The 9,561-nt window shown below is 43.9% G+C and overlaps 1 protein-coding gene across 1 annotated transcript; it reads left to right on the forward strand.

The window, feature by feature from the left end:
• The first annotated feature begins 1,223 nt into the window (after window positions 1-1,223).
• On the forward strand, window positions 1,224-7,492 carry LOC121584682 (probable G-protein coupled receptor 21). The gene has a single exon (XM_041900722.2). The coding sequence runs from the start codon at window positions 2,366-2,368 to the stop codon at window positions 3,422-3,424; it is 1,059 nt and encodes a 352-aa protein (XP_041756656.1). The 5' UTR covers window positions 1,224-2,365; the 3' UTR covers window positions 3,425-7,492.
• Window positions 7,493-9,561: the final 2,069 nt, after the last annotated feature.

Below are 9,561 nucleotides of genomic sequence, written 5' to 3' on the forward strand. Positions count from 1 at the left end.
TACGGTGTCCCCCTCCCAGAGTGCAAAGAATCTCGGCGTGACCCTGGACAACACCCTGTCGTTCTCTGCAAACATCCGTAGAGTACGACCCTTCCTCACTCAGGAAGCATCACAGGTTCTAATCCAGGCACTTGTCATCTCCCACGTAGACTACTTCAACTCTCTGCTGGCTGGGCTCCCTGCTTGTGCCATCAAACCCCTGCAACTCATCCAGAACGCCGCAGCCCGCCCTGTGTTCAACCTTCCCAAGTTCTCCCATGTCACCCCGCTCCTCTGTGCTCTCCACTGGCTCCCAGTCAAAGCTCCTTGCACCTTGCCTATGAAGATGCAAGGGGAACTGCCCCTCCCTACCTTCAGGCTCAAACCCTACACCTCAACCCTCAGGACTCTTGGCCGTCCCACCCCCGCAGAAATCCATCTGAAAACCTTCCTCTTCACCAAGTATCTTGATGAATTCCCACGGTGAGTTCTGTTATGCATGATCAAAAAGGATGGTTCCATGGCTCCTCTTTCTTGAACCTGTGTGTGTGTGTGAGTGTGTGATGTGTGTATGTGTGTGTGTGTGTGTGTGTGTGAGTGTGAGTTTGTGTGTGAGTTTGTGTGTGTGTGTGTGTGTGTGTGTGTGTGTGTGTGTGTGTGTGTGTGTGTGTGTGTGTGTGTGTGTGTGTGTGTGTGTGTGTGTGTGTGTGTGTGTGTGTGTGTGTGTGTGTCCATGCATGTGTGTACATGAATGCATAATTGTGTATCAATTTGTAAGTCGCTCTGGATAAGAGCGTCTGCTAAATGACGTAAATGTAAATGTAAATGTTGTGTCTCTCTATGTGTGTAAATGCATGTGTGTGTCTGTATCTGTATTTGTGTGTGAGGGGACACTTGCACGCGTGTGTACAGTATGTGATGAGGGAACCTTCAGAGTCTTGTGTGTATACGTAGGTGAGTGTGCTCCGTCTGTGTGGAGAGAGAGCTCTACCCAGCTATACTCACTGGCTGAGCTCGCAGAGAGGGAGGAGCCCTTCCTCTCAGGCTGTTGCTGCTGCAGGCATAGCAAAGGAAACAGGGAGAGAGAGCGAGAGAGAAAGAGAGAGAGAGTAAGGGGGAGGAGAGGGCAGTACCATCGCTGCATCAGTGCCACAGCAGAGTGGAGCAGTAAAGGACTATCGTTTCCTCCCTATTCTTTCACTCTAAACACTCACTGGCTCAAAAGAGGTTTGGAATCAGAGACTGGAGCTCCTAGCACCGCTGGATGCTCTACTATCCTCCTCCTATCCTCCTACTCTCTGTGGATGCTGTGGTATTCTGGATATCTATTTATTTGCGTCTCTCCTGCTAGGCTTTTCTGCTGCTACTTGTAGACGTTTACGACACTGTTTTGGTTGGAATGTGTTTCTGGCTGCTGACGACTGTTTTTGTCCATTAAATCTCTCTTTACACTGGTTGTATTTTCGCCGAGGAGTTATAGATCTAGACTTTTAGATGGCCTCCGGGACTCCTTGAACTCCACCTGCTGGTACTGCACAGGGCATGCACAGAAGTTGACATCCAGAGATTGTGTTTGTATGCAGGCTCAGCTTCGCTCACCTCTGCAGCTCAGTGGTAAGGAGAGAGGAATAGAGGTGGAACCGATACTAGTGGGTGGACAGACTCTACTGCAGCCCCTCTGTATTGTACACACCAGAGCCTGCATGTGCTAGGTTAGCATGCTAGGTTAGCCCACCAGAAGGCTGGCTGGTACTGGCACACGACTCAAGCACGTACACACACACACCCAGAGACACACACTCATACACAGCAACATTCTCTGCTGTTCTCAGGGCGCAACAGAGGACAACGTTTGCTACTGTAAGACTGCATTGCACGCAGAAAAGTGAAAGAAGAGACAAGAAGGAGAGGAAGAAACAACCATCGAGTAGCAGCTTACCTCCAGGGGGAAACTAAAGTGCGAGGGAGAGGAGCACGGATTGATGAACTGACTGTCTGGTTAAAGAGAGAGAAACTGATCGTCTGGTTAAAGAGAGAGAAACTGACTGTCTGTTTAAAGAGAGAGAAATTGACCGTCTGATTAAAGAGAGAGAAACTGACCATCTGGTTAATATATAATATAAAGAGAGAGAAACTGACCATCTGGTTAAAGAGAGAGAAACTGACCATCTGGTTAAAGAGAGAGAAACTGACCGTCTTGTTAAAGAGGAGAGAAACTGACCATCTGGTTAAAGAGAGAGAAACTGACCATCTGATTAAAGAGAGAGAAACTGACCATCTGGTTAAAGAGAGAGAAACTGACCGTCTGGTTAAAGAGAGAGAAACTGACCGTAATGAGAGATGAGAGCAGAACTGAACTGACCGGTCTGTTTCCTACAGCTCCAACATGAACTCTTCCTCCTCTGATATGAACCAAAGCAGCTCTCCTTTCTGCCTGTTGGGCCTGGGCTACTCCTACAACCTCAACACCTGCATGCTGGAGGTGTCCGTCATTCTCTTCCTCACCATCCTCATCATCAGCGGCAACCTGGTGGTGATCATTGTGTTCCACTGTGCTCCACTGCTCCACCACCACACCACCAGCCACTTCATCCAGACCATGGCCTATGCAGACCTCCTGGTGGGGATGAGCTGCCTGGTGCCCTCCCTGTCCCTGCTCCACTACCTCAAGGGGCTGGACGAGGAGCTCACCTGTAAGGTGTTTGGCTACCTGGTGTCTGTGCTGAAGAGTGTGTCCATGGCGTCTCTGGCGTGTATTAGTGTTGACCGCTACATCGCCATCACACGGCCGTTCTCCTACGCTACGCTGGTCACAACATGCCGCCTGCGTGTCTGTATCGGCCTCATCTGGCTCTACTCCGCCCTCATCTTCCTGCCCTCCTTCTTTGGCTGGGGGAAGCCCGGCTACCACGGAGATATATTCCGCTGGTGTGCGACCTCGTGGCAGACCGATCCGGGCTTCAGCTCATTCATTGTGGCTCTGCTGTATGCGCCAGCCGCCCTCACTGTGTGTTTCACCTATGGGAGTATCTTCCGCATCTGCCGTCAGCACACCCGCAAGATCACCCAACGCCTCGCACGCTTCGGCCCCCAGGAGAACGAGAGGGGCGAGCATGGTGAAGGGTGCCTGGATAAACGCTATGCCATGGTGCTGTTCCGCATCACCAGCGTGTTCTACGTGCTCTGGATGCCCTACATCGTCTACTTCCTGCTGGAGAGCGCCGGCCTCTATCGCCACCTGGTGGCCTCCTTCCTCACCACATGGCTAGCCATCAGCAACAGCTTCTGCAACTGCCTCATCTATAGTCTCTCCAACAGCATGTTCCGGAAGGGCCTGGGCCGCCTGTTCAAGTCGCTCTTCACCCCCTGTCTGGAACTGGGCTGCTGCACCGAGGGGAAGAAGGGTCCGGCTCCACCCAGCCAGCGCCCAGCCCAGGCCTGCTAGGTGTAACAGTCTCCTACAGACACTGTCTGGTTGGTTAGCTACAGTAAGCTAAGGCCTTGGCTTTAGCTCCTGATGAGCGCAGTGTATTACTACATTGCATGTCACAAGGTGTCTTGCTACAGTAGTAGTACATGGAGACCCCTTGGGCCAGGCCAGAGAGGTGCCCATGTCTGTGCCCTTCCTTTCAGAGGGGTGGTTTGCAGACGGTAGTGGGTGGGGTTTTCTCCAGTCTTTTTCTGGAGTGTTCTCCCAAGCGGGGCTGTCTGTTTCTGTTGCTGTGTGGATCACAACGTGCGTGGAGGAGAAGGTGTGCGGTAGTATAGATGGACATCAGAATGGATTTGAGGAAAAAAGAAGCAACTCCAGTCTTATAGTTTTGGTGCCATGTTTGGCGCCTGTGAATCTTTAGCCTACCAAATATCTTCCAAATGCAAAAAAAAAAAGACAATATCAGCACAACACGACTTGTGCAAAAAGATATTTCAACATTGATGCAAAACTGTTACATTGTCTTTGTTCTTTCAGGGTAGACAATAGTGAATCAAAACAAGTATTTAGAAACATAAAAGTACTTAAAATACTGTATTTTTCCTCTTAGAAACTGCAACAGACAGTTTCCATTTTGTAGCAGTTATTGAAAACTGCAATTATTTGAACGTCAAATTATCTGATAATGAGGCTGTGCACTACATTACAGTATTACATACAGAAAGGATACCAGTTACCAGTAACAGTACGTTTCCGAGAAAATACATTTTTTTGTTCAGAAGCTCATGTGTATTTTATCAAAAGGATTCTTCTAGGAGGGAATGTTGATGTATGAAATAGCCGATTTTGGCAAGATGGCCGCCTCCATGCCCACCGGCATTCCTGTTTATCATGAACCTATGTCTTCATTCTGCATTCTCAGTAAGGAGACAGGTTGATTTATTTGAGAATTGTATTCTCTGTCCATGTTCCCTCCTCAGGTCGAACGTCAGTTGTTTGTTCACCCTTAATTGCTGATGCCTAGACTTGTCTTGAGACTGCAAATGCATGACTTGCTCCACATTATAGTCTGACAGCAATAACATAGTCAATAATTTCTTATAGATTGGAATTGCATCATGTTAGGCATGCTACCGATCCAGATGCACAACAAAATACAAAGATTATTCTCTCCCTCTGTGGCCTCTGGCTCCTGATAGCTGTACAGATGAACTGAGTGCAGGAGTAGCACATGAAGCAGAGGGCCAGACTGTCCTTCTAGAAGGCAGAGGGGTCATGGAGACAATGTGTTTCTAACAGTTTCATGCAAAGTAGGTTTATGTGGAACTCCTGTGGGTCTTGAAGGCTTTTATGGAAAGTAGACTTGTGAATTGCTTATAGGTTTCTATGTGAACTAAGTTAGATCTCATATGTAGGATAGGAGGAGCAAGACTTTGAACAGTATAAACTTAATTGAAACATCAATACAATAAAAGGTGCAAAGGTGATTGTTTTGTATGTGCGGGAGACTTCTTCTATGACGAACCCATGGGTACCCAGGTGTCGACAATCACTCCCTCACATGCACAGTAGAGCAAGCTAGGGTCAACCTACCGTGGCAATTAAGTAAGGAGCATTTGAAGACGGGTCTGCAGTGCAGCACTCTGTATTCTCATCCCCAGGAAATATTGCATTCCATTCTAGGAATATTCAAGAACCACAAGGTCAGCGTGAACGCATATTTTTACTATAGTGTGTATGCAAAGCTTGTACACAACATCTGTTACATTTAAAGAATGTATGTTTTTGGATATCTGTTACAAGAATACTGTGGAGTTATGACTGTTGATATCCCAGGCTAATATAGGATAATCATAGATTTTTTTTAAAGATTATCTTTCTGAAAGATGTTATGCATTATGATATTTCAGACACCGTGAGTGGTTGGTGAGATAATCAACACAAATTTTAGGATGATGCTACAGAAATTACTTTTTCCGGCTATAGCCTACACAATTTCCTGAACATCATAACCATTTATGATGGTGTGTAAATAGCATATTATACAGTATTTCCTTTAGGCGATCTAGTTTTCAGAAACGTCACCTTTCCGGGACCGACCTTAGTAGTTCAAGAAACCAGATACATTTTTGTATGGGTCTTTATTACTGTATTTACACAGCCACACTAAGAACCCAATTCAGATTTTTTTCTCCATATCCAATATTTTTTTCTGACTGTCCACATCAGATTTGCGCATTCTCTCTGAAGTAGCACACAGATGCAATGCTAATTTCCTGTCAGTGTTCCTTAACATTTTAGGGTAGTCGTCTTGGTAACGGCACTTCAGAGCAAAATAATCTCATCTGAGGGTCCAGACTGAGATTGCATATGGAGCATCAGAATTGTATCAGGATTGAGATCCACATATGGATGTGGTATAAATATGAACTCAAAAGATCAGATTCCAAAAGATCAGCTTTACGCAGGGAAAAGGCCATGTCAGAAAAGAGTGGGAATTTATTTGGAATATTTGGAAAGAGGTCTGTCTGTCTGTCTGTTTGTGCAGTGGGGGTCTGTGCAATACAAGTCTCTGTCCTCTCCCAACTCTTCTCAAGAGAGTATAAAATATCAGTAGTGGTATTGCTTTTATTTTTATTTTACCAGGCAGGTCCATTAATAACAAATTCTTATTTACAATGACTGCCGGGCCTGCCACAAAAGGGCTCTTCTTGGTTATCTGACACAAGCTTGTAGGTAACTGCATTATGTGCATGTGATTTTTGATATCTATCTGTATCTGATTGGAGAGTAGTTGTGCTTTATCTGGCTCACATGACTGTTCTAGAATGGGAACATGTAGTGTGTGTTCTATTGCGCTCACATGACTAGAAACGTGAGTGTTTGTTTTATACTGAGCTCACATGAATGCTCGTCCATGGGAGAGTACTTTATGTACTTTAGGTAACACTTCATTTTAAGGGGTTCTTATTACAATGTAATTACATGTGTAATTACACTGTAGCACGTATTGTAGTTAACAGTAACAACCAATAGTTACAGTGTAATAACAACATGTAACGGTAGTAATTGTGTTCTGTAATTACAAAGGTGTAAATATTCATGCTTTTTACCATGCTTGTTACAAATGGGCAGGTTTCCACTAAATTCACAAACTTAGTGTTTTGTTTCTTCTCAGCTGCATCAGATTCAGTAACAACTGTCACAAAGGTTGTGACCCCTCGTGGATGCGCTGGGTGTCCGAGAGATTATGCTTAATAGGCTCTAATTACTTACCCATGAATGTGCACTGTTGAAAATATATCTCCACTCAACGTTATTGCCAGCACTTGCCACCAAAATAAAGTGTACCATCTGGGTTACCTTGGTCATTCCATTATGAGGAAAAACACACTATTTCAAGCATAGTACGTATAATGTTTGCCTAAGTACAATGTAATTAGTAGGTGTTACATGGGATTTAGCTAGTTATAATTAAGTGTATCTTGATGGGTACTTACTTATAATTAATGTGTACTTATACAGTACACTACCCATCCTGACAACCTGGCCCTCATTTTAAAGCTTCTGGAAGTTTCACTTCATTTCTGTACCTTATTGTGAAATGAAGTGAAACTTCCAAAAACTTTAAAATGAGGGCCAGGTTTGGGATGGGGAGTTGTAATGTATTTCGATTGGAACAGCGACCACCATCTCAACTATCATATGAATTCTGATAAGGAATTAATTCTGATAAATTCTGAGGAATACAGAGATATAATGGCCAAACCTCATGAAATATAAAATGTTTCCCGGGGTTGTGTTTTGAATTAACGTGTAACTGAACAACTAGTTTATTATAGACTTTTCTTTGCTGCCACCATTAGAACCACCACAAGTGATGTTTTATTGCACATTTTAATTAAAATATAAGGTGGCACAATGTTGATTTCCCAATGTAAAAAGCAAGCTCTTCAACAAATGTTTTGTACCTCACGTGTTGGTGACTGTACCTGACGTGATGATAAGTACTGTATGTATTTTATGACAATTACCGATGACCATTTTGATTCTGATTGTATCCTACAACCAATAACTAAATGTGACATTACCTGCTGGAGTGCTTTTTGGCTCATTTCTTTTAGGTTGTGTGCATTTTTGCTTTAGCATTTTGGGCAATGAGACAAATGTTTTCCTCAAATTTACATGGCACGGACTCTACCGTCTCTTTTTCAGGCTCATCTGTCCACACAAACATACAAACACATACACGAACACACACACACAGCTACCTGTAGTGTGTATCTCCCTCACATACGCAGTGTGTTGATGTAGAGGTGCTGTGGTGCACTAATGGCTGTGAGGTAACCATGTCGGAGTGTGTCAGGCCAGAAATAGAGGGAATACGAACATTGATGACCAGAGAACATTGGCAGGCTGGCTGGATAGCTGGATGCCACCGACCTGATCCAGGCCTGAGTCACCGCCCATGGACGGGATGGCGGCTGTGGTCGGTGGGAACCTTCGATTTGGAAAATTTGAATTATTTCCGCTTCCCTCTGTAGTACAGGCCATTGTTTATTATCCTTTCTTCCTGACATGCTTTTCTTGCTTTCTTCGTTGTTGGTTTTACCCTTTTTTTTCTCATCTAAATGGGAACTGGGGTTCTGATAGCTGAGAGAGCACGAGAGCGACAGAGAGAACAATCTTGGGTAAGTTTGTGGTTTATGCCCAATTAATGTGGATGTTCCCTCAGTACCCAGAAATAGCCAACAGCGACTTCGTCTCTGATGTGAAGCTGCTGCAGTCAGACAAGCTTTGCTGTAGCAGATTGTTCCCATAAGGAAGTACAGTACATCCTGCCGGATTGTACATGACTACAAACCACAGTTACAATAACCCTACCACCCCTATACATAGTGTCTTACTAATGTGGAATGACTAGGCAAAATCACATTACTTTTTTTCTGAAGACACTTGATACAGCAAACGAGCATGTAAAGTGCAGGGTAGGTGGTTGATTATTGTGTGAAGGTTTCCGTTTGAGATTCAATGAAAATGAATAGGCCAGTAGAATAACATTACTGTATTGTAACCTAGCTCTCAGCCCAGTCTGGCAACTCTCATCCACTTCCTCAGCACTTTCAGGAAACCCTACCAACCAACACTGTTTAACTCGCAAACAGTCACGGAATTTAAAATAAAAAAGAAGGAATCCCTCCTTAAGCTGTACAGTAAATGTATAAAGTGAAGTCAGAGTAGGATGAGAGATGAGCTGAGAGGTGTTGAGCTTTAGATTTAACACTCTGGATCCTCTCTCCTCTCCTCTCGTCTCCTCTCCTCTCTGATTTCCTCAATCAACCCAGAGCTGATGAACAAGATGGAGCCAGCCCCAATCTATTATTCATAGAGGCTTTTCTGGTCCACATAAACATAGCATGAATAATTGAGTCACAGGTAATGAATCATTGAAAAGAGCAGGATTGTAATCTATGTGGCATTCTGTAGATGGTAGGATGCATTGGTCTGGGTGCCGGCCGACAGGCCCTGTAATATACTGTAATCCTTGCAACAGCTCATCTCCCTTCCACATCACATCTCATGATAGATTCATGCTGTGGAAGCCTATGGAAATGTGAAATGGCATCATTCCAGACTTCATCATTTACTATAGACTATACTAGAACGTACAGTGGCTTGCGAAAGTATTCACCCCCCTTGGCATTTTTCCTATTTTGTTGATTTACAACCTGGAATTAAAATGGATTTTTGGGGGGTTTGTATCATTTGATTTATACAAAATGCCTACCACTTTGAAGATGCAAAATATGTTTTATTGTGAAACAAACAAAATAGTTGGGAAGAGATTTTTGACATACCAATTCCATGGCATAGTGTTTATGAACTGATACGGAAAACGACACCGGATTCAAAACTTCAAATTTTTCAATTCAAATTATTATACAAAATTCTTGCTGCCAGTCGTGGTCAAAAGTTTTGAGAATGATACAAGTATTGGTCTTCACAAAGTTCGCAGCTTCAGTGTTATGATATATTTTTGTCAGATGTTACTATGGTATACTGAAGTATAATTACAAGCATTCCATAAGTGTCAAAGGCTTTTATTGACAATTACATTAAGTTTATGCAAAGAGTCAATATAGTGTTGA

The sequence above is a fragment of the Coregonus clupeaformis genome, chromosome 16 (assembly GCF_020615455.1).
Source record: "Coregonus clupeaformis isolate EN_2021a chromosome 16, ASM2061545v1, whole genome shotgun sequence".
Classification (NCBI taxonomy): Eukaryota; Metazoa; Chordata; class Actinopteri; order Salmoniformes; family Salmonidae; genus Coregonus; species Coregonus clupeaformis.